This window comes from Etheostoma spectabile, chromosome 2, assembly GCF_008692095.1.
Source record: "Etheostoma spectabile isolate EspeVRDwgs_2016 chromosome 2, UIUC_Espe_1.0, whole genome shotgun sequence".
Lineage (NCBI taxonomy): Eukaryota > Metazoa > Chordata > Actinopteri > Perciformes > Percidae > Etheostoma > Etheostoma spectabile.
The window spans coordinates 137,810-163,988 of NC_045734.1; the positions used below are offsets into that span (position 1 = coordinate 137,810).

At 40.0% G+C, this 26,179-nt stretch overlaps 1 protein-coding gene and 1 long non-coding RNA gene across 2 annotated transcripts in view; one reads left to right on the forward strand and one right to left on the reverse strand.

Annotated features, from left to right (window-relative positions):
• LOC116694584 (zinc finger protein 638-like) overlaps positions 1-22,537 on the reverse strand; it is a 32,049-nt gene extending 9,512 nt beyond the window's left edge. Inside the window, 12 exon segments of the mRNA XM_032524383.1 lie at positions 1,613-1,732; positions 1,945-1,979; positions 2,693-2,739; positions 2,864-2,901; positions 3,015-3,113; positions 3,580-3,795; positions 7,082-7,275; positions 8,802-9,004; positions 11,089-11,118; positions 12,577-12,638; positions 16,720-18,380; positions 22,291-22,537. Of these exon segments, the coding sequence (XP_032380274.1) occupies positions 1,613-1,732; positions 1,945-1,979; positions 2,693-2,739; positions 2,864-2,901; positions 3,015-3,113; positions 3,580-3,795; positions 7,082-7,275; positions 8,802-9,004; positions 11,089-11,118; positions 12,577-12,638; positions 16,720-18,066 (2,391 nt within the window). The 5' untranslated portion in view covers positions 18,067-18,380; positions 22,291-22,537.
• Positions 767-22,724, forward strand: LOC116694867 (uncharacterized). Its single transcript, XR_004333298.1, has 3 exons — positions 767-846; positions 6,247-6,252; positions 22,714-22,724. It is a non-coding gene; the product is annotated as an uncharacterized LOC116694867 (long non-coding RNA).
• Positions 22,725-26,179: the final 3,455 nt, after the last annotated feature.

Consider the following 26,179-nt stretch of genomic DNA (forward strand, 5'->3'; position numbering starts at 1 on the left):
TTAAGGCAATTTCAATTTATTATTAGTCAACTTTAGCATGGGTGTGTACACTTAATGCAAACCCCTGTGTATCCTTTAATAGGAAATAGTCATCCAAAGACGAAGATCCATTAGCCACCCTGAAAAAGACATCCTGGGCACTTTTTCACTGTCAATCATTATTATTAATTATTAGGGCTTTCAAAATGGATGTACTAATAACGAGTCAACACAAATTCCTGTTTACGCCCCTAAACACGCAATTAACGCATGTACTGTACGTTCTGTGATTTTGCTCCGTAGATATAATGAAATCAAGAAGATGCACCAGTAACATTTTGGACAATGTTTTTCCTGCAAGATGTAGCAAATTTTTAAGACCCTCTTGGCAACTTATGAATGTATTATTTTCTATTGTCATTCATTTCCATGCACGCAGTCCACAGATCCTTAGACACTAAACAGCGCTGCTCTCCCACTTGACAAGCACCACAAGTCGGGTGGGGGGACGGGGCGTCCTGCAGGATGCAGTGGAGACGAGCAGCGGAGACAAGCAACGGATCAGGAGCGCGTCTTATAATAAATCTATGAATGGGAGTGGAGGGCTAGCAGAAACAAAGATCCTTAAGCAGAAATGGATAAAGAAAATGGTCTTTTAAATGACATGTTCAGTTTCAAAGACCTTCCAGTAGGTTCTGAAATCTGACATCCCTTTTGAAGTACATTTAGAACAGATTAAAAAAAAATATATATATATATATATATATATATATATATATATATATTACAACAGTCTTGTATAAAGTACTTGAAAGAAATACTTAAGTAAAAGTGTCTTAGCAGAAAAAGACTTTGGTAGAAGTTAAAGTCCCCTTTTAGAATATTACTTGAATGAAAGTCAAAGTATTTAATATTTACTTTAATTAAGTATCAAAAACTGATTCTCATGTTAAATGTACTTATAATTGAAAACAAAAATTAATTACGAACTTTATTGTGCCTCCTTAATGTAAAGCATAATAATCAGGGTTTCCAAACCTTCTTAAACAACTGATTCAAAGTCTGACATCAACAAAGAAAAAGGAAAAAAAACACAATTTTCACTTTTTTGTGAGGAAGAATCTTTCACTCCCATGTACAAAATAATTTCTTGCAATTACAGCCACAGTTGTGTAACGTTATCTTCATCAGTACAGCATTCACCACTGTAGTCGGGGTGGCCATCGTCTATGCTTCTTTAGTTTTAGTCTATGGTTTTGGCCCTTGGCAACAAAGCCATTATGTAACCAATTACAATTGAGTGTGCATTAACTTGCAATCTAGGAGCAATGATTTGCCAAACCTGTTTTTTTGCAGTCAATCAAATTTCTTCAGATTTTATTTTGTAGCAACAAGTAACAAAGATACTTCGGGGAAATATATCAAAGTAAACGTTATCAGAGATTTAAATAACTAAGTAAAGTAGAGAAAATTCTACTACAACACTAGTTGTTTGCACTGGTTTGTAGCCTTAACTTAAGTGAAAGCCAACAATCTTGCAAAAAGGACTCAGGACTTGCATTAGCTTACTGCTGTCCAATTGTCTTCTCCACGAAACAGTACAAGCTTCAGCTTAAAGTGTTTAAACACCAACCTTTCCGATTTGTGGTGCCTGGATGATGTCAGAGGGCGTTCCAAAGGGCTTGACTAGGTTGATGATATCATTCTCTGACCAGTCACTCTCAGGACAATCTGTGATCAAAACCAAGCCCTTCTGTAGGAGAAATTAGGATGTAAAAGGGAGTTTAAAATGTGCGATTACTGATATTTTGTTACTAGTGACAAAGCTCAACTTTAAACAGACATTTACCCTAACTGCAAATTTGATACAAAAAATTTGCAAATCTCATGTCCAATTAATCCCACATAGGCCCCAGGATATGGTTGACAACCCTCACCAGCCCTTTATACAATGTTTAAATGTACCTCATTATATGTCTTCTGGTCAGCGTCACCTCCTGCTGAGTTGGGGGGCAAAAGTGCAAGAAGAGCTACAATTAGTGTTTTGAAACCACAAGCACAAGCCATGACAACACAAACCTGTCTCCATGTGCTTTAGCTACAGAAGTGGCACATGAAGCCACTAGCCTGTGGGCCCACCACTTGCAGGAATAGGCACTGGGATCATTGTGAGTTGGATGGAAGGCAAAGGTGGGGACCTAGGTGTTTTACTTCTGGTAAACCCAAATGTAAATGTAGTGAACTGTTCTTATTCTTCTTAAAGACCATTCAAAGCGCTTTTATATAGTACAGGAACCATTCACCATTCACACACATTCATACAGTGTGGCTGAAGAACAGCCTTTTCTCACCTTCGAAACATTGACAAAATTAGAAACATTCCATCTCAAAACAATACTGAAAAACCAGTCCATGCATTTGTTACTTCCAGGCTGGACCATTGTAATTCCTTATTATCAGGATGCTCAGATAAAACCCTTTAGATTCTCCAGCTGATCCAGAATGCTGCAGCACGTGTTCTGACAAGAACTAAGAAAAGAATTCACTGTTTAATGGAAACCCTATGGCCAATCAGAATCGAGTGTTCACATAGACCATGGTTTAACACTTGATATAAAGAGCATTTCTTGAAAATTATAGATTTGGATATATTAACACTATGTTAGCATTTCATTAGTGACTATTGCAGACTCCCAGTTTCTTGGTTACCTACCAGGGTCTTCCCCAGTAGCACCTTTGTCCTGTCCTGAAGAAGGATTTCTGTGAAGACAGAAATATTAATAGTTGAGTGTAACCAGAGCAGTTTTTCAATTGGCAGGGTGACTGCACAGCATTCGGGGTTAAAAAAGGAAGGACGCTTGAGTGGATGATAACTGTGACAAACCTGTTGTTAGAGTCAGAGGACTGTCCTGCTTCAACTTTCTAAAACAGATAAATAAATAAGGTGTTAACTGAAAGTGTACATGAGACTACATAAATGTGGTACAAAAAAACAAAAGAAAAAGAGGCAGTTATTTTGTAATTTCGCATGGTACCTTGGCTTTTAAAGCAGTGATTTGTTGGTCTCTGATGGAGAGATTTGGGGAGTTAGCCAGAGCCTGGGCATCGTCAGCCTTCACCAAGCATACAGATGCCTGCAACAGTGGAGGATGACAAAGTTATAATGTGGGACTATGATGGTGTTCTGCAACACAGAACTGTTCCTGCTAGCATGTTATTTTGTTTTGCTAAATATATTAAATAAACAAACTTCAACAGTGGCATAAAACGCATTAAAACAAATTCTAAACTTTATTATTGTTATTTGTACTATTGCTACATAACAGCAGCATATTAACTTTACAAATGAATCAACAAAACAACTTTTGAATTGTGTTCATTCTAAAGTATGTATGTTTATGGGTTGTTAAACTCCGCCAAGAGTTGCCTCTACACTACACTGCCTGCAGGTTCTGTTCTTCTTATATCCAGCTTACCTTTAATGCAATGTATTATTTTATTATGTTTTCATTTTTTCATTTAAATTGAAATCTATCAAACCAAATCAAATAATTCCCTACATAATTCATCAATAATCAGTATATTACACTTAAATAGCACCTTTTGTCCTTCACCATTCTCACTCTCTTCCTCTGAGCATGGCATGAGGATCACGTTGTTGATCTTGCCAAAGGACCCCACCAAGTCAGTAACTTCCTGCTCAGACGCATCCTTTGGAATGCCCGTCAGATAAACCAGACGATCTCCAACAGATAAATCCTGGAAGGCTGGAGTCATCACTTTTTTCTTCTTCTTGGCTGGTGGAAGCTTGGCAGACTGGGAACCAACAGCATAGATTTAATGTTAGTTTTAGGCGAAATCATTTTGAGAACAAGCAAACCAGTGCAAAATTCTACTAATTTTGTCAAGTACTTATACAGTATGTACAATAAAATATGTAATTCTTCTGCTGCTAGGGGTCTCTCAACCAAAACAATAACAAAAGACAGACTTGATGACAATGAGACAATAAGGTAGCATGGAATAATGGGAGTGTTTTTCTTCTTTGTAAAACAACCACCATTTCCACTGTAGATCTATCAGACATGACTCAGACACAAATAATGTTTAAGGTCTAGTTAATGTATTAAAATTGTATTCCCATTACGTTTCATAGCGTTTATTTATGTCAACCTAATGAAATAGCTGTTTTCCCCACAGAATCAGATTTTATTTGGGTAGCAAGCTACGGTTACCAGGAAGCTGCAACTTAACAACTGCATGAATCTGCTGTTAGTTGCTTCGTAATGTTGGATAATAAAGTAATTTATAAACGAAAGGCTAGCCTATTTACCAGCCAGATGAGCCCCGGACGTATCAGTTGACGTTATCCACTCGAGACAGTATTTTGCTTCATTACTAGCTAGCAATTTGTCCGTGTTAGCAAACAAGCTATGAGCCATCGAAAACCACAATATAATGATATATTTCACATGCCAGTGTCTCCTCTAGGGGTTTTTGCAGGCTTGGTCTTGAATTGCCAGACCTATCTCCACAGCGCAAGGAGGATACAGACGTGAGAGATCAGCCACATTAACCTAACGATATACCAGACATTATATGTATTAGCTTAACTTAGAGAAATGTAGTTAGCCTAAAACATTTGGATATATAACTTGGTAACAAAATGCTTGCTGCTAATGTTATGTTGGGAATAGGGCTGGGGTAGTATGGATTATGGAAAGCATGAAGTTCCCATGGTAGTGCGGTATACCACGGTAGTGCGGTATACCACATGTACCACACATATTTCTACATGTGATCTGTTGCTGATGCTAATGCTGTTAAATCAGCATGCTCTGGGTCTGCCTGGGTCTTGCAGTCGGTGAAAACAACTGCGCTGTCTGCGTCTCAAACCTGCAGCCGCCTTGGTCTTGTGAGATTATCACTGCCCAGGTGTGCATGACATCAGAGCAATTCATGCAATAAAGGAGAGCCAAGAGTTGCTTCTACACTACATGGAGATAACTCAGCATATTCATATTAGGAATGGTCCAATGATAATTTGATAGGAGTCAAACAACATTTGACTTTCACCACCAGATTTTAATTAGTTTATTAAACTGCCATTAAACTCTAGGCCGAAGGTCAATGATCAATTTTATAATTGTTTCATCTGATCTAAGGCAGTATGTTTTGGACACTCAGGTGAAGAGAGGGGCGGAGCTGTCAACTGATCATCATCTGGTGGTGAGTTGGGTCAGGGGATTGGGGAAGACTCTGGACCAGGTAAGCCCAAACGGGTAGTGCGGGTAAATTGGTAATGTCTGGAGGAGGCCCCTGTTCGACAGAATTTCAACTCAACCTCCGGCGGAGCTTTTTGTGCATCCCTGTGGAGGTTGGGGCATTGAACCGGAGTGGACAATGTTCAAAGTTTTCATTGCTAAAGCTGCGGTGGAGAGCTGTGGTCTTAGGGTCTTAGGTGCCTCAAGGGGCGGTGACCCACAAACACCCTGGTGGACAACGGTGGTTAGGGAAGCTAAACTAAAAGGAGTCTTTACGGGATATGCTATCCCGGAGAGATCCAGTGGTAGTTGCAAGGTACCGAAAGGCCCGAAGGGCTGCAACCTCTGCTGTGAAAGAGGCAAAGCAGCGGGTGTGGGAGAAGTTCAGACAAGACACAGAGAAGGACTTTTTGTTGGCACCAAGGTGCTTCTGGAAAACCATTGGCCACCTCCGAAGGGGGAAAAGGGTAACCATCCAAGCTGTGTACATTAAGGATGGGATGCTGTTAACCTCAACTAAGGAGGTAATAGGGCGGTGGAAGGAGCATTTAAATCCAGCTAACGCCCTCTATGGTAGAGGCAGAGCTGGAGAATGATGGGGGATTGTCAATTTTCCTGGTGGAAGTCACTGAGGTAAACAACTCCACAGTGAAAAAGCTCAAAATGCTGAAAGCTCTGGGTGGGAAGGGGCTGTCTTGGTTGCCTCTTCAACATTGCGTGGAGGTCTGGGACGGTGCCTAGGAAGTGGCAGACCGGGGTGGTGGTTCCCCTCTTAAAAAAAGAGCCCAAAAAAACCAAAACAGTAATTTGGACTTGGAGGGTTGGCCTCCGCCAGGGCTTTGCTTTGTCACTAATCTTGTTTGTAGTATATATGGAGAGGATATCGAGGCGTAATCGGGGTGGGGAGGGGTTGTGGTTCGGAGGACTGGGCTTTTTGCGGATGATGTGTTCCTGATGGCATCATCGACCTGTGACCTTCAGCACTCACTGGATCGGTTTGCAGCCGAGCGTGAAGCAGTTGGGATGGGGATCAGCACCTCTAAAACTGAGGCCATGGTTCTCAGCAGGAAACCAAAGGAGTGCCTTCTTCAGGTAGGGAATGAGTCTGTACCCCAAGTGAAGGAGTATAAATACCTTAGGGTCTTGTTCTCGAGTGAGGGGACAATGGAGCGGGAGATTGGTCGGAGAATTGGCGCTGCAGTATTACATTCAATTTATTGCACTGTTGTGAGGAAAAGAGAGCTGAGCCAGAAGGCAAAGTTTTCGATCTACTGGTCAGTTTTCATTCCTACCCTCACCTATGGTCATGAAGGCTGGGTCATGACCGAAAGAACAAGATCCAGGGTACAAGTGGCCAAAATGGGTTTTAGGAGCTTGGTTCTGGTGCCTCCTGGGCGCCTCCCTATGGAGGTGTTCCAGGCACATCCAGCTGGGAGGAGGCCTCAGGGAAGACCCAGGACTAGGTGGCAGGATTATATCTCCAACCTGGCCTTTGGACCCCCTAGTTAGAGCTGGTTAATGTGGCTTGGGAAAGGAAGTTTGGGGTCCCCTGCTGGAGCTGCTCGATACAGAATAAGCGGACAAAGATGGATACATGGATGGATGGATGGAACTGCTATTTAATCAACAAAGTGGAACAAAGATACACTAGCAGGTGTTTTTTGTGGTTGTGTCAATTTTTGCGATGCTCACTCAACACATATTTAGGTGGAAAAGTGCTTGTCTAGATAGAACACAAAACATCACATTACTATTGTTGCCAAACACACAAAGGTTCTGAATTATCACACTTCAAAACATCTGTATCTGATGATTGCATTTTGGTCTAAAACACCCACTCTGTCAGCAGCCTTGGCAATTCCGATCTTAGTCGTCTTTGTTCCAGGCTTCTTCCCGCTCTTGACCATTTTGGATTGTAATGGTCCATGTTTGAAAGTATGACCCGCCTTAGAGGAGGATGGATGTCTTCTGATGTCAGTGGAGAACTTGGTTGAATCATATGGACGCTTAATACCACTGCGAGAAGACCCCCCTATGGAGAAGCCGTGAATCAGAAGGAGGATGGGGAGCAAATAGAAATGAAGACATTTTCAAAAATAGAAATTTAGTAAATTTACAATTATATAAAAACAATTAAATCCTTGTTTTTTTGGTTATTTAAAACCCTTGTGTGTCATTATGAAAAGTTCTACCTGACCCTGGCTTCTTCAAATTTGGGATGAAGTCCTATACAATTTTATGAAACCACGATATATTGTTTACTTCTGCAATCTCATTAAATGGGATAATCCATGTCACACATACCACATAATTGCAACATCCATGGTTTGATTCCAACTGGGGACCTTTGTTGCATGTCAAGCCACTTTTATCCACTGTTTCCTTTTGTTCTACACTATAAGCTCTCAAACTCAAAATGCCAACAAATAATCTTGAAATAAAAATCATCCACACTGACTAACCTGATGATTCCCTGTCCCTCCCTTCAGGCCAACGCTCTCTGAAGGCCACAGAAGTTAGATGTGAGCGAGGGCGACTGTAGTCCAGCTGATGGCTGTGGTCTTAGGAAAGCAAATGAAGATGGGTTTAATAGTGGACATACTAGAATAGACATTTTTTCTGATCAAAGTAACCTAATACCAAGTGCAATGCATGATTTCCAACATAATAATGCACAGTAGACGTATACCCTACTGTAAGCCTGTATCAAAATAAGCAATGCCATTCAAATTTAGCTATGCTTGAGAAATAGATTATTCTGTATTAAAAGGTGCAGTAAGTGATTCTGCGCAAAGATTGTTATTTGAACTCAACTGCCAAACAAATACAACCCCCCATTCAGAAGCTCCGTCTCCCAGTTCACAGACAGTACTACTGGTAGGCACATTAAAATGCTGGTTCCTGCCCTGCTGCCTCTACCATCAACTGTTGCTGCAAATAGTGCTTGGCTGTAATAGTGTTTTGTGGTTTGTGCACTCCTTTTCTGTTTGTTTTCCATTTAGTATTACCAGGACTGTTTATAAAGACCGTTTTTCTTTTCACACATAAAATAGAGAGCTGGGTGACCGTGTGAAGACATTCACTGAACATAATTTACCGCACCTTTAAGAACCTATAACCTGCATCAAATCTTATTAAGTAGTGTTCTACATCTGTGGAAAGAACTACCCTTATAAATCTGTTGATGCAAGAATATTGAAATACTTCACTTAATCCCTAGCATGAAGAATATACTGAATTATGTTAAAGTATTAAATAAAGTGCTTATTTGCATGTACCATTCCACTACTTACTGGTCACAATGTGCATTGAAAAACTGACACGATGACACATTTTTTACATCTGATGTACCTTCAGTACCAAGGTTTTCAATAAACAATGGATTGGTAATTTAATGGATTGTTATAATTGATTAAATATAATAAAGCCAATATCAAAACAGCCGGCCACTAGGATCCTAAATAAGGTCTGTCTAAGACCGCCTCCCATGTCATGTAATTAAGCTTTACATTTTCATACATTTTACATATTGTGCCTACTCTCTAGCATGTGGTCTACCTGTGTAGTGTTGGTGGCGAGGTTGATGAAGGTGAGAAGAGTAAGGCCTCGTGGAAAGCCTATGAGGGTGGGGGCGGCCCACCCTGTGTTTGCCATGAGGAGGGCTTGGGGTAGGAGAACAAGAGAGGGATCGAGAAGCAGAATGGGATGGAGAGTGATCCTTGGGATCCCACAGAGCACGGCTGCCGTATCGTCCACTCCGACTATATAAAAGATAAATCATTAACAAGACAAGTAGTAGTTCAAAAACCCTTCATTTGCATAGATCAGTGGCCTTGGTCATACCTGTCATTAAAATGTGTCTTTGGGGATACGATCACAGCGGACAGTGGACAGCCCTAAATATGTCAGTAATTGGGATCCCACTTGGGATTGGATCATACCTTAACCAATCTATCTGCACTTCATTGCTATTTGCATATATATCCTGCATGCATAATGAAACAGTTTGTTATTGTGTGTGTATCCATTTTAGTTGTTACCGTCCCATATATCATTAGGTATTACAGAAATGTGCAAAGACTAATTAAAAGCTCTGCCTACAGTTTGTGTGCGCTAAAGAGTATTTTTCTCTAGCCAACTGCAATTAAATTTTGTTCATATTATCAAATCATAAATAGTTATCTCAAGACACTTTATAGATACAGTAGGTTAGACATACACAAAAATGTACAAAGACCCAAAAATTAAACAATAATTCCCCCAAGGGCAAGCATTTAGTGCAACAGTGGCAATGAAAAACTGCCTTTGAAGGCCCTGACACATTAACCCGATAATCGGCTGTCGGGCTGGCACGGTCGTGACTCAAGTCTGTTTAGTGTGTTCCGTACCGTCGCATGGAGCCAGCGGCCTTCATTTTGGCCTTCCTGACATCTTTGGTTGAATGGCCGGCAGTCGGACTCAAATGACCAATCTGATTGGTAGAGTGCTAACCCATAAATGACGAGCGGGGTGAGCATGACTAGAGTCTCTCAAAATCTGACAAATGTTTTTAAACTGACCTTTGTCAATCTGAAATTAAGACAGACTGCATGTCCTATTTCTCGCTTAAAATGTTTTCAGAAACACGTTTTGGTGAACTATTTTAGTAAAATATGAGCTATGTTCTGAACAAGCCACCATGACAGTCTGCTTTGAATTTCCGGAGCAACCAGACCCACGTGAAGCGTTCATTCAATCAGCTGCCATCGGCAGTCTGCTTTGCTTCGGTGTGTTTCGAGGCACTTTATTTGACAGTCTCACTGCCTTTTCTGCCAACGATCAGCTGTCGGTTTAGTGTGTCAGGGCTCTAAGACAGAAAACTCAGTGTGGAAAAAAAAACAAAACTTAGTTTTAGGCAGAAACCTCAGACAGACCCAGGTTCTTAGTGGGCGGGCATCTGCCGGTGCCGGTTGGGGGTATGATGAACAGTGGCAATAATAGTGCGCGTGGGAACCTGACACCTTTGCGGCACAAAGAGCTTCAGGAATGTCAGATCTTTGCAGCGGAACAGAAACACCCACAGACAGGGATTTCTATGACATGCAAAAGTGTTTCAGAAATAGTGATGTTTAAAAATAAAACAGCTAAAATACACAGAACCACAAATGGCTCAGATGTCATGGACAAAGCCAGTCAATGAGTACATAGTTATGCTTACGCAGGAGAACATCAGTTGAGTAGGTGGTCCGATAATGTGGCCATGTGCAACCCAGACCGCCCCTAAGTTGAATGTGAGTGGTCAGATCTCAATGCGTCCTTAATGCGTTGTGAGTGCATTCACACATTTACTTAGAGCTGTCCACCTGTGATCAGATCACTGCTTGTTGATACCAGTGTTTTGTTTGTTTGTTTTGTTTTGTTTTTGGGCTGGCTGAGCAACATGGCTGGTTAAGATTTCAGGATTCTAAAATTCACAAACAACTGTTTAAAACTGTTGTAAATGTATTTACTTGCCCATATTCAGAAGCAGACCTTGAAACAAGCCATCATTGACTATTAGGTACAGACTATTAGGTAGCAAGCAAGTTGTATTGGAACAGGAGAATTAAAGAATATTTATTCATGAGTTTGTTATTGATATTGCAGGTTCTAAAACATGAACATTAACTATACTTACACGTTTACGCTCTATGAAGCCTAAGGTTTTACACATTTTATTCAAATGGAAAACCAACAAAACAATACAATCTGTGTCAGAGTGGCTGTATATGCACAGTCAAGTTATTTGAAATTTGTGAGACCTGCCAACTGACAGGAGTGACTTCCACTAGCTGCTAGTCACAGCTAAAAGCAGAGTCCAACTGACCTTGGTAGATTTGGTTTCCAGTCAGGGTACCTTCAGAGACGCACACAAAAACAGTGGTTAGAATCTCAATTAACATTTAACTACTCCTAAACTTAATAATTAAATGCAATTGTATATATCAATAAAAAGCTGTACCGTTTAAAATCTGCAATTTGTAGTTCCTACTCTGCAGCTCTATCCAGATTTACCCCTTTTCAGCTTGATTTGGTTCTACGGTATGGTTGACTCTCACTGATCATGCTAATTCCCCAACAGGGAATTGTGGTGGAATGTGTGTGTAGGCTAAATTATATGTTGAGATTTTCCTGTGCAGAGAGAAAGGCCTTTTTAGAAGTCTCTGTGTTTAAGTCCTGGTACTTTTGTTCCATAATGTTTGAACAAAACAAAGATGGACAAAAAACAAACCAGGACATATACAAACACACACTGCTAAAAGAATGTGGTCCTATGTGGCCTAGAGCACCTCTGAATGCTGTCTGAGTGATTGAATTGTAATGCATCCATTTTCCATTGCAGATTTAGTACCGGGTCATGCTTAAGGCAAGCTTGGCTGGTTGTCATAGCAACGCCGCAGGAAACTGTAGTGACCTAACGCTGTCCCTGCCCGATGCTAGTCGAGTGCAGATTTGAGTCACTTTGCGACAAGTAGCCTACAAGATGCTAACGAGAGATTTCTTTAATGTCAGTACAGTAAAAATGGACCTACTTAACAAAGTTTGGTCACAGCTTACAAGCTAGCAATCACAACGGTCAGGCTGTCCCCTGAATGGCGTTTTGAGCTAATGTTGGCAATCAAACCATCAGACAGCTAAAATGTTTTTGAAATTATTTCCATCTTCTGTTATTGTTTTATGGATTCACAAACTTCAGTATGACACGTTATGCCGTAAACCGTTTATATCTGAGCATGAGCAACTCACATCTGCAATTGACTCACACTGGGCGGTGACAAACGTTACACACACAAAACGCTGAAGGTGTAGTTTTTTATTCTGGGCATGTGGCTGTTGCCACAGCCAGAAGACCAATTTTGTTTTTTGACAAAAAGAACCTGGAGGCAGCAAAAAGACACCCCTGGGTAAATCAGTAGTCTGCTGGTTTACAAGTCACCTTTTGGTCTCGCCTCAGCTCGCTTGGAACCTCAAAGGGGATACTAAAAAAAAAGTACCTGTTAGCTAGTGCCAGATACTTTTTAACCGTAATGGAAAAACAAAAAAGGCGAGTAGGGTCGAGGCAAGTCAAGCAGGTACCATTTAATGGAAAAAACACCATTAGAGCTGTCCACTTCTGATCAGATCACTCAGGATGGATTTTAAAACCAGGTCTCAAACAGGCAAAATTCTTTATTGCACCTTATTTATGTCATATTTGACACTTTTTGACTATTAATAACTAAATGAACAATAGTTACCTAAGTAACTATGATGAAATACTGAAGATATACTGGAGGTGCAAGGCTTTAGAAGGACAAACAAAACAAGTCCTCACTTGTTACGCAGGTCTCTGCAGGCAGCAGTGTGGTTGACGGTGTTAATATGGTCAACCCAGTCCTGTAGAAAAACGACAAATGGGAGAGGAGGATATCACAATCAGATACAAATGGAATCAATCCTCAACAGAGTATGATGACAAACAGAACTAGCAAAATCTAAACAGTCATGTATCTACAATGAAGGGCTTAAGCTCAAGTGGATCTTTGCTTCCTGGTGTCATTTTTTAACACTGTCTGAAAACCCTGAACAAAAAGTTGAGGCCCAGTTATATGATGCCATATTCATGTCCACATTATGTTACAATTGCTAGAAGAAAAAAAATACAATGCTTAGACTTGCTTTGAATATCAGATTAATCGGGAAATAGAAAACCATTAACACACTATATATCAAGGGCAGAAACAAAAACAAAAAAAACTATATTCTTCTAGTCTTCTTATTGCAAGTGCTGTTCAGTTAACTTACTAAGTTATGTTCCAAAACCTAATAAGACAAACCATTTATTAAACCACTATCTGCTCACCTACCAAATCTGGTGCCTGTGCTTTATAGAATTCCTGTCACAACCCGTGGCGTGCTTCCCTATGGTCAACACACACAATATACCCTTGGCATATTTGAGAAATCAAGACAGTCACACTTGACTACAAAAAAATACTGTTAGAACACTGAAAAAGAGTCATTTTAAAACGTAGTTATTCCTCCATGTAGTCAAACACAACACCATTTGAGAACATGAGAAAGTCCATTCCAAAGCACAATATTTTCTCAAAGAACAATAGAATAGGAAGAAATATTTCTATTATGCTTTGATCAGTTAATACCAACTTTTTTGTATTATGTTTTTTTTTGTATATATTAATCATTTTTTAAAACTATATATATATATATATATATATATATATATATTTTAGGGCTGCACGATTATGGCCAAAATGATAATCACGATTATTTTGATCAAAATTTTGATCGCAATTATTCTCACGATTATTTGTTGATTTTAACCAAAACAAATTGTATTGTCACATAGGCTATTTATAACTGCGAGAGGGAGTGTGATGGACGCTACTCACAGAGAGACGGCTGATCATTATGAACGGGTCCAGCACGGGTCGAACTGCGGAGACACACGTCGTGTGTATGAAATGTCTGTATCGTCACTGCACAGCATTTTTATGATCTATGACATTCTGGCCATGGGTCACATCTCTGGTCCAGGTCCAGGAACTGGTCCAGGAGCTCCGTCTCACACGCTGTTACTCTACCAACTGAAGTTAGTTGCATTCAATAACTTCTCCTGTGATCTTTGCCGTGGCGGCCGCGATAGCAGAGTTACCCGCGGAAACACTGGCACAAATACAGGTTTACCCCTCATACTTAACAATACAGCTGTGTTAATAAAAAATTAAAACTGTAGACAAATGTCAGAAGTGTGGACCGGCGCTGTGTGGCCGGGCGCGGAGTAAGAGGAGAGATCCCACACAGGCACGGCTTTACAGACGAAATGGGTCATGTAACTGTAATTAAACCATATCGATATAACATTGCAGCGGATGCGAGGACATTAGCGCCGGTGCGTCCTAGGACCTAACAGCTAACAGACGCTCCTAGCACCGGTCACCGCTGTTGTCTGAAAAACAACGGACGGGACAAAATGTTGCGTTTACTGGTAAACTGGTAAACCTTGAGACCGACGTATGACCGACTGCTATCTGTTGAGTTTTCATCCCGTTACTCTGTCCTCTGTGACTGTCTACATCTAGAAACTAAAATGCGCGGTGCAGGGAACAACTGACTGGCACATGATTAGACGGTAGTAGCTGTAGATTGGTTATGCAAAAACCCGGAGCGTTCTATGAAATGATGCTTTTATAAAAATAATCGTTCGATCACGCAAATTTGATCGTGGGAAGTCAAAATCGTGATCGCGATTAAAATTCGATTAATTGTGCAGCCGTATATATATATATATATATATATATATATATATAAAATAGACAATATGGATATGAATACATGTAACTAAAGTATATAGTAAACAGTAACGTTTAAATTGAACTTAATCTTATAAACATAACCTAAAATGCCATGTGAAACACATATCAGTGAAAATTTAATTTATTATTTCAAGAAATAAAATTGAGTAAGTTTCCTTATTGTGCATTTCCTGTACACTGTAAAGAGGCCTGGTACTTCACAAATGTCATAATGCTGGATTTAATTATTTATTTAATAAGGAAAACAGCAACAAGTACTTTTCTTCTCTGCATATATGTGGTTATGTAAAAAAAGTTGAATAGACTTGCAAAAGAAACCTCTAGTTGAGAAACTGTAGTATGTGGGTAGTTCCAAAGTTGTTGCTTTTAATAGGGGGCACTTCCAACCTTTTTGGGACTCCATAAAAGTCTTACTAGTTTTACTTCACCAGACAGTTGTCTTTTGACAAACATCTTCTGAGGGGAATTTAGAAGCCTGGTTTATCTGCTTACTGTCAGTTCAGTCAGTAACTGAAGTCAAAACATTCTTATTTGGGCAAAGAGAAGAATACCTGGGTGGTAGAAAAGCTGGGTAGAAGAAAACCTGTGGTAGAATGAGCACATAATAACCCTTACCTCTGATGTCAGTCACTGTCAATCAAATAAACCACACCCCACATTATTCTTGTTTTTAATGAACAAGATGCATATGAGAAAGGAAATTAATTTACATTTCTAAAAGCCAATTTTTTTTGTAAAGCTCTGGAGTTTTTATTTTTGGTGAGGATTATTTGGACTACCCCCTATGGATTAGTCAAACTTTCTTAAAGGAGAATTCCGGTCGATTCCAACACATAGCTCTGATGTTTGTAAATTTGGAGTGCTATCAGTAGCAAGGAAAAATTTTAAAAAATTGGTGCAGCCTACACTGCGTTATACTCCTGGTAGCATTAGCACCCAACAGGCTTAAACAGGGCAAGTTTTAAATGTGTTTTTAGCCTCTTAACATGTCCAAAATGTAATTAAAATAACCTACCCATGTGCAATGATTCCTTCTCAGTGAACACAGTGAATCTGACTGCTGTAGATGTAAAGCTCTGTTTAGTTTCGGTGTTGAGACGGCAGTTAGAATGCTTTGAAATGGTCTACAAACTACAACACAGAAAAGAGATAAAACAAAAATATGTAGGCTACCAATTTAATGATTAAATAAGGGCGTCTCTAAACTTACATCAATTATCATTTGTCTCCTGCTAGTTATACTAAAGCATTTACTTTTAAAAACTAAGCATTTGCTTATTTTTGAAATTATTTGTTTGTACTTTTTTTCAGTGTTGTAGTTTGTAGACGTCCCGAAGCACTCCTTCCAGTATCAACTCCGGAACTAAACAGAGCTGAATTAGCACAACTTTCATGCCTTTCTTTCACATCTACTACAATCGGATTTCCTGTGTTCTCTCAGAAGGAATCACTGTGTAGGCACTTTTAATGACATTTTGAACATGTTAAGAGACTTAAAACACGTTTAAAACTTGCCCTGTTTAAGCCTTTTAGGTGCTAACTCTAGCAAAAGGATAACACGGTGTAGGCAGCGCCAATTGTTTTCATTTTTCTCTCTACTGACAGCATTCCAAATTTACAAACAACAGAGCTACGAGTTGAAATCAACCGGAATTCTCCTTTAAACTGTAATTCAGCCGGTAGCAGCTGCTATGACAAAACAAAAAACGATCATTGACATGATTGGCTCATTGACGATCGGCGGAAGAAAAAACAAAACGTTATCGGGGCATCGCTAGCTTTCAGCCAAAATGGGGAGTTTTGCCTGATGATAGTCTAGTACCGAAAAGTATTTTTCTGTTCTGGGTCACATGCATTTATTACAATGTGTAGTACAAGTATTTGGCTTGAAGATTTCAGAAGGAAAGTAGAATATGCATAGTTAGTAATCATTATTTTTTTTAATGGGTTTTGCTGGTTAGAAGTTAACCAGATCATATAAATTTACTCATTTCACTGAAAATTGCAAACCACTCCAAACACTACTTGACATCAGAATCACTCATGTGGACAACTGTCTGGTGAAGAAAGGCTGCAGACTTAAACTAAACATGGGAATGTACTCCTTTCAGACATTGTTACGAGGGCATGTTGGCACTCACCTTTTCCTGATCGCACTGTGTGTGGCACAGGGAGCAGGTATGGGGATACACCTTTGGAGACACAGCTGAGAAATCACTTATCATGGTGGGGGTAGGTAACTTCTTGCTGCTGCGTGGTTTTGAGCCAGACGAAGAGGAGAGAGACCGCCGCAAGGAAGCTTCGTTTTTGGTTTCAGATGAGGGCCTAGGTATGGGTCCTTCATGCCTGTAGTCTCGGTCTAGATAACGAGATTTGGATGATGGAAATTCTCTCCCAGGTGACCGACTGCTCTTGTGATGGCCGCTACTGGTCCTGCGATAGTCCTGGTCTCCGTGCTTGCTTGATTCAATATTTTCCAAACGAATCTGCCGCCTTTCAACTTTATCTATTTTTGGAGCTGATGAGGACGATGATGATGGGTACATTTTAACTGTCCTTTCACTGGACAGTGGCTCTCTTTTGAAAGTCTCTCTGGTACCACTCTCGTCCTTTGCCCGACTGGCATGACCATAGTCAATGACTTTACCTGCCGTCTGTGTAACGGTGAGAAGGCTGGGCACTTCTGGTGAGCGTGAACGGGCCAATGGTGAAGAGCGGGAAGGAGGCAGCGAAATATCATGGCTACGTGAGAACGACGAAGAGGAAGCTACAGTTTTCTGGTTGCCTGACTTGTTGATCTGGATGTCACGGAGTATGAATGGTAAAGTATCTGGTGTTAGCTGATCATCAGGGTAGTGACTCAGCACTTCTAAGTCCTCATTTGAAAGTCCAAAGCTAGCCAAGATGCTTCCTGCACTCTCTGGTGTGTACAAAGCCTGATTATCCCCCCCACAACCATGGGGGTGCCGGGATGGGAGTGATGCTGAGTCACTTCCGGGGGAAGTCCAGTTTTGGATGCTTGTTCCTGCTTGGCTGCTCTGTTGCTGCTGTTGAGGCCCCTGGTGTTGTGACTGGTGGCTTGCACTGGGTAGAGGATTTGCAAACAGTTTAGCTGGAGGTTGGTAGTTTGACCAGTCTACTCCTTGCTGGTGGCCAGGCTGATTATCAGAGGTGGGTGTTATTGAGTTAGAGTCGTAGCTTCCATGTTGACCGATCCCAGAACCTGAGCCTTGGTTCTGGTGTTGGTTTGGTTGGTTTGTATGGTCGATGAGGCGGTGATCCATGTCCCTAGCACCCCGTATAGCCAGGGCGGACTCTAGCTCATCAGGGAGCTGGGTGGGACGAGGAAACTGGAAACCCATCGCCTGAGACAGCACATTAGAGGGAGAACGAGTCTGATGTTGATTTGGAGATGGCTGTTGATGAGGAGGCCTGGAACCATTAGAAAATGGCTGTGGCCCTTGTTGCTGGGAGTGGTGGTGGTACATGGCAGCAGAAAGACTTTGTAGTGTGTTTCTGTAAGTTTTGCCGTTTGTGTCCACGTTAAACCCAGCAGCTGACCTGCTGTCTATTGAGAAGACTTAGGAGAGCCAGGTGAGTAAGCAATGCCACTGCAAATTTGTTGTTGATGTAAAACTAGTCGTCAACAGTTATGGTCAATCGGAGAGCTGTCACTGCAGCAGCAACAGGTCCAAATATGAAATGGGTCCCTCTGGTGCTGCTGACAACGGAGACTGTTGCACTGGGCTCCAAATGAAGGGTAGGAGCAAGGTGCAAATTACTGTCGGTGTGCACAGCGAGGCTGTGAGGTGGAAAGCAGAGATATACTATTACAGATGAACAATCTTTAATTTCTCATTTCAAAAGTAGTTTGAGTCCTTTTTTCCCCAACACACTTTTATTAAATAATAAATTGGCTTAATCTTCATTTTGTTTCTTGTTTCCTTCCTTTAAAATTATTTCAACCACTAAGAAATTGCTGTAAGACCTCTTTCCTGTAGTCCCACTGGGCTTTTCTTTCAGGACGGGAAAGCAAAGTAAAATGATGCAACACAGAATCAAAAAACAAAACAAAAAAACATGAAAATGTAAAATGCAAAATATGGATTTAACCTATACAACCTACAACGAACTGTAAAGCTCTTGGCTTCAAAGAATAATTATATTCCTGCTTCCAAAAAAACACTTTGCTAGCCTTTGCATTTTTCAACATTACAACACAGTGGACTTTGTCCAAACATGGCAGCCTCTTTGCCAAAATGTTCCAAAACATTTCTACAAAACATTGCCGTTTTTCCCTGAATATTTCCTGCAGGTAACATTATAGCATTACAATGCTAGCAATTCTAAATCACACTCACCGTGTCCTGGAAAATGTGAACTTTTCTTTGCATAAAGCTAGTAAAAGTTAACAACAAGGCATGTTGACATACTTTATACTGTTTGCAAGACCAAAAGAAGAAAGCATGTCTACTGAAGCTAGGCTATTTGCACATATCTTTAGTCACAGACTATCATTACAAATGTTAGACCATCTGATCGAAACATTTAGCTTGTTTTTGGTATAATTATCCATAAATGTACCAAAACATAATTTGGTGTGCACAATCAATTTGGTTCAGTCATTGAGGACATGTTTTCTTTTAACATACCAAGCCGAGCAACCTTTGACCAAATATTAGCTTATCAGAATGCTAGGCAAACTATACCATGACAAATAGATCATGTTATTGTTTTCATCAGCTCACCAGATGATGTTTAAGGTTAAGCTAAAAGGTCAAAGTAAAGCAAAGCAGCATTTAATTGAAGACGATATCACTTGCACGTTGACATAATTCCCAATACAAAAAAGGAGGGCAAACGTATGTCTGTAATATCATTATGTCTGACTCAAAATTCCTCGAAAGGGTCATGGCAGTTTGGTCATAATACCTTTACAGCTACTTCACATACATTTAACTAATGTTGAGTAACAGCTGCACAGACAATTCCCCAAATAGAAATGTCCCACATATTTGTATATTTCAACAGAAAAAAAGCAGTTGAAGCAACAACATCCAAGCCTCAGCATCTTGTCTTGTTATAAAAACTGAAGTGCTGACTCCTCACACTGCTTATTAATCTATTTCATCCATCTGCATGTTGCATTGTAAACATTCTCGTACAACTCAGACCGTTATACCGACGTACCTTGCTAATATTTAGAAAGATTCAGTTAAAAATCAAAACACAGTTGCAGCCGATTTAGAACAAAGTCACTCACTCCAGTTCTGAGGTATTTACACTGGCTTTGTGTCAAAGAATAGACTTCAAAATACTTGTTACTGTTGGTTTATAAAGCACTAGGGGTGGGGGAGACAATCGATACAGCATAGTATCGCAATACTTTAGGGGCTATACTGTATTGATACACAGGCACCAAGTATCGATCTTTTACTATACATGTGTTGGTCAATTTGTCTGCGTGACAATACCATTCTGTAGCAATAAAATTGAAGGGATGAACAAACAGAGAAATGTATCTTTTAAGATAAAACATTTGTTGACAAAGTTTCCTTTTGGGGACATCATTTGAAATTAGGAAAAATTTGAAATGGAAAAAAGGTAAGAAATTACAATATATTGCAGAATATTGCATTATGTTTAAAATAACAATATCGTATTTTGACATAAGTATACTGAGGCGTCTGGTGATTCCCACCCCTATAAAGCACTAAACGGTTTGGGCCCAAAATACGTTTCTGACCTGCTGCTTCAACCTCCCAGACCGCTCAGGTCATCTGGGATACGTCTGCTTTGTTTCCCCAGAATCAGAACTAAACTTATTATGCACCACATATCTGTAACAAACTCCCAGAAAACTGCAGGATCACTGCAACTCTGTTCTTTTTAACACACATGACTTCTTCAGGCATTTTTGTACATTTTTCTCATATTTTTGTCATTTTGTGATCCTTTTTGCTGTGCGACTGCTTATGGTATGAAATTTTATCAGAAACTTTATTTTTGGTCAATATTTTAAATGTATTGTTTTTTACTCTTACAAGTTTTTTTATACTTCATTGATTTATTTTGTACCCTTTGGACACCTTCGGGGGAAAAATATCCCAAAAAACTGATATTAATTCATCATATATCAATAATTCTTTCTGCTTTTTTTCATAAATCACATCTTCTAACTTGCTCCAAACTGCCAAACATTCAATCATTTTAAGGATTGTAACCCTTTAAATGTAAGTTTATTTATTAAAAGTATTTAATTATTTATTACAAAAAAAAAATATGAATTTTCTTTGTGAATAAATAATGTATTGTAATTAAAAAAATGTTCTTCCTTAAAATACATATTTGTATATAAGTATAAATGTAAAAGTAAATGTGCTGTATTTATATAGCGCTTTTCCAGTCTTAACAACTGCTCAAAGCGCTTTTACATCTACAGGATAACATTCACCATTCACACACATTCATACACTGTGGCCGGGGCTGCCGTACAAGGTGCCACCTGCTCATCAGATAAACACTCACACACATTCACACTCCGATGCGCAGCACCGGGGGCAACTCGGGGTTCAGTGTCTTGCCCAAGGACACTTCGACAATGACTGCAGGGGCGGGGATCGAACCACCAACCTTCCGATTGGCAGGCAACCGCTCTACCACTGAGCCACAGCAGCCCCTATGTTAAATTCCCATAGAGGCAGGCACATTTTTATTTTTAAATGTCAGTCATGGATCAGGATACTATACATAAAATAAAACACAATAAAACTAATTAGATTGCATTAGTTTTTTTAATGTAGTGCCAGATACTCCCTCTGGACACCTTTGTGGACAAAAATGCCTCATTGACTTCCATTAAAACCATGTTTTTATCTCACTGCCTTTACTGTGTAAAACCATGCATTCTGCGATATCAGATTTAATTTTGAATAAAAGTGGTGATTTGACATTTTTACTGTATTCCACCAGATTCAACCATTTTCCCTTTGTAGGCCAATGCATGAAATTATTGTATGTTTGCCAGTTAAATTGTGGAACCGTGTGTTTGGAACGTTTATGTTTTAGCAAGGTAGAAGTTGATTAAGTGATTTATGAAAAAACGCAAGAAAAAATATTGATATATGTTGATTTAATATCAGTTTTTTAGTGCGTGTACATTTTTGCCACGAAGGTGTCTGTAACTATGAGGAGGGTTAAAATCAAGGCTGAACCTTTTTTTAACGTTGCCTTACTTTAAAAAAAAAATGTATTTCTGTACTGTAATGTACATTATATTCTCGTATGTTATCTGTTTTTATATTTTTAATTGATTTAACTGATCTTTGATGTTTTATGTAAAGCACTTTGAATTGCCTTGTTGCTGAAATGTGCTATATGCCAACAAATAAAGCTGCCTTGCCTTGTTTTAAGTAGCCTACTGCGTGCATTTTGCGTGCATGCATCACACGAAGGTTGATACACTTCATACATATATACGCAATTGTTAATAGTATGACAAAATAAATGCCGTAATCCTTCCGACAAATCCTAATAAAAACCGGAGAGTAAACGACCACCCTACGTAGAACCACATACCAGCCATTTTGGGTGTTTTACTAATGTTATCTAGCTATTCAACGTTAGCTACAAGGCGGAAAGCATGTCAACATTTTCGTTACATTTACTGACCACTTGTGCTATTTTCGAGTGCATAACACATTCATAAATACCTTTCGCAATGAATCAAAGTGTGCCTTTGTTGTTACTGGAAAGTCTTAATTCCTTTTCAGACCGTGGTCATGTATCTGAATTCCGCCATCAGAAAACAACATATTCCTAACATTCTTCTTTTGGTTTACGGACGAATTGCAACGGGTTGCAGCAGTTACTAGGTGCATACCGCCACCTATTGTACCGGAGTATGTAGTAAGCTACATTATCCTTGAATTGGAGACGGGTATGGCTGCAGTCCGGAGCGTCCCATGTCATCCTTCCCGTCTCATGCGGTCTCGTCTCATGCGAGGTGTGTCCAACGGTAAATCCAGCGGGTCAAAATTACAATATCGCGAATAATTTTCCAGATGGAGTCACGGGTAAATTCGTGACCACAGTTGTTGCAATCAATTGAAAAACGTAAAAAAAAACTGTTAAAGTAACACTTTTTCCATAGCCTACATGTAGTTTGCTCATTTCTGAATGTTATGCTTGTGTTGTTCCATATTAACGTAGCTACATCTGATGAAACCTGCATCAGCGTTTCTGCCAACTAACAGCAGGACCTCCTGAGGAGGAATAACAATCTACGATCTGCACACACAACAAGACTGCAAAAATAAACATGTTCCACACTTTCCAAGACTTTTTAATTGTATATTCACACTATTGTTTTCACACTTCACTGGGACATTGCTGCAAATACTGCTTATCAGCATGGTGAGAGCGACTGTCGGCCTCGGCTGTCGGCTCTCTGGGACCCGGGACAGAATGCTGTCGGGTCCCTCGTACCCGGGACAGAATGCTGTCGGGTTTCTGGTACCCGGGACAGAATGCTGTCAGGTCTCTGGGACCCGGGGCAGAATGTTATCGGGCCTCTGGGACCCGGGGCAGAATGTTATCGGGCCTCTGGGACCCGGGGCAGAATGTTATCGGGTCTCTGGGACCCGGGGCAGAATGTTATCGGAATGTAATGTAATGCGGTTCTATTTTTCTACTACCGCGGCATCGGCTTTGGGTCTCTGGGACCCGTCCTGAATTTGACTGCGTATCTCTGCTGCCACGGTCTTGGGCCAGGATGCGATGGAATTTTCTTCCACTTCCGCCAGCGGTTCTATTGTATTTTGTGTTGTATTGTATGAAAGGGGGACATTTTTTTTAAAACAAAACCAAATGCTTGAACTCTAGTCGGGAGAGAAATTCCTTCTATAGCTGCAACTTTGATCCAAGTTGCAGCCATAGAAGGAATTTTTTTAGTTTGCCTATCATCTGCATTTATTTTAGAGACGGACATATATTTTTAAATATTTAAAAACACACAACATATTTCATTCATTAGCATGATAGTTGACGTGAGCTTTTACTTTGAAAAGTAAGAGAGATTCTAGTATTTTATTCCAGATGCAAGCTTTTATTTTGAAAAGTAGAAACTCGGGGATGGCAGAAGGATTTTTTTAGTTTGCCTATAATCTGCATTTATTTTATAGACAAACATATATTTTAAGTGTTTTTATTCATCAGTATGATAGTCTGCATTTATCTTATAGACATGTTTAGTTAAACATACTTTACATACATCGCGATTTTGCATTTTTGACCCTCTGGATTTACCGTTGGACACGCCTCCGCATGAGACGAGACCGCATGAGACGGGACGGATGACATGGGATGCTCCAAGCTGCAGCCATATACTCTTTACATTATTAAATAAAATAACGTACTGGGGAGAGCAGCAACTACACAAGGTTTAGCGAGCTAGTATGTAAAGCAGAAATTCCCCACAGGGAGCTAGGCTGAGGTGGTGGATATGTCAAAACAAGACTTTCACCCAGGAGACCGGGGTTCGTCTCCCGCGTGGCATCTTCCCTAAAGTTGCTTTCTTCTTTAACCGTCCCGTGTATTATTCATAGACGGGTAGGGAAACGTAAACCCACCCACAACCTTTTACTAAACCCAACTGTTTTGTTCTTCCCGCGTGTCACGGAAACGTAAACCCACCCACGACCTTTTCCTGAACCCAACCAAACCTGTTTCTGCGTGTCACGGAAACGTAAAGCCACCCATGACCTTTTCCTTAACAGGGTGGCGTGCCAAGATGGCCGAGTGAGTAGACGCTTTCTACCGAGCTCTGCAAACGAAAGTTTTGGAAACGGTAACACTCAATGTATTTCCTCGCCAGGCACCAAACCTTGTTTTGATAAATACAACAGCACTCATAAGACGAACTACTGAGCAATCTCGAACCAACGAGAAAGAAAAAGAGGTCAAGAGCGCGTGGACGGAAGCTAATTCCGAATGCTAGCAATGTTACTCTCAAAGCTAGCAATGCTCTAATTGACAATTGTCACGATTATGCCTCCTCTCCCCTGTCTCTCACCACTGCTGAAGACTTCATGGGTGAATTTCCACCGCTACCTGTCACTCCCTGTACGTCGCCAGCACCGAAGAAAATGATGTACACAGCTGGGTCTGAGCAAACCAACGCCAACGATATTATAGCTAGCCTCTCAACGCGGTCAGACAACATTGAAAGCATGGTCAGTGCCAATGCACTTAAAATTGCATGACTTAAAAAGACTATTGACTTTGTGTGCGCAGAGATTAAGGAGGTAAAAAGCAAAGTGTGTACACTTGAGGGAAAAATGGCAAAAGAAGAAATACGAGTAGACACATGTCAGCAAAGGGTCTCGGAGTTAGAAAGATACTCCAGGAGATAGAACCTGAGACTTTATGGAGTTGAAGAATCAGAAAAAAAACATACGAGCAAACTGTGGCCAGTGATAAAAAATGCTTGAGAGGAGGGCAAACTAGCCTTCTTCATTTTTATCAACGGGTCAGAAGTCCCCCTGCCCCCCTAAGAAACAGACTCGCCTGCTGGTTGACATCACTAGGTCACCTACTGGTTTGATTTGCACTTCTTTCAGAGTTGATTTTGTGATGTTATAGTTTTTGTTGTGCTGTAACTAAGATGTTACAAAGACACTTTAATTTAAAAAAAATGCTGCCATTTCTGTTATATGTTCTACCTTTTAAGGCCGTTTAATACCCAAGGCAGCTGTTTAGGAGTGCTGTGTTTAGGAGCTAGTCGAGACTATTTCCTTTCCCCTTTACCGTTATTTTTCTTGTAGAAGCAGCACTCTGTCCCCTTATCCAGTCATACATGCTTAACTGTTATTAATCACTTTCTAGTTTATTCTTTGTTCATGTTTGTTAATAACTTTGTCTTTAAAAATACTTTCACTGGTGATGTCTTACACTCAGACTGTGACTCCCTAGGACACTACTTATGTATGATAATTAGAGTTGACAATATTTCTATCATAGTTATTAACCTTTACGGTTATAATAACAAGCTTGAGAATGACAAGTTACTTGATTCAATAGAGGAAAGAATTACATTTTGGCTCACCAAATACCCAAACTCTCTTCTTTTAATTGGTGGAGACTTCAATATTGCCTTAGATAATGCTGTTGACAGGTGGCCCCCAAGGCGGCCCTCCTCCCTCAGCACAAACCTTAAAACACTTATGGGTCGATTTAACATTGTAGATGTATGGAGAGAGACATTTCCTGAAGACAGATCCTTCACTTGGAGTAATAGTTCAGGATTCAGCCAGTCTCGCATAGATTTTTGGCTGTTATCCAATAGCATTATAAAGAGAAAATTACCGTAAATAATAAATATCCTTGCCACACCCCTCACTGACCATAGAGCAATTCATATAAGCATTCAATTTAGTGCATCTAATACAATCCATAAACCTTGCTACTGGAACAACAAACAATAAATTAAACAATAATAATAAACAATAAATAAATTAAACAATTCCCTGTTAAAGCATGAAAAGGTTAAGACTGAAATTATTAAGTTAATTACTCTTTTTTCCGAAAAGGCTAGAAAAGAAA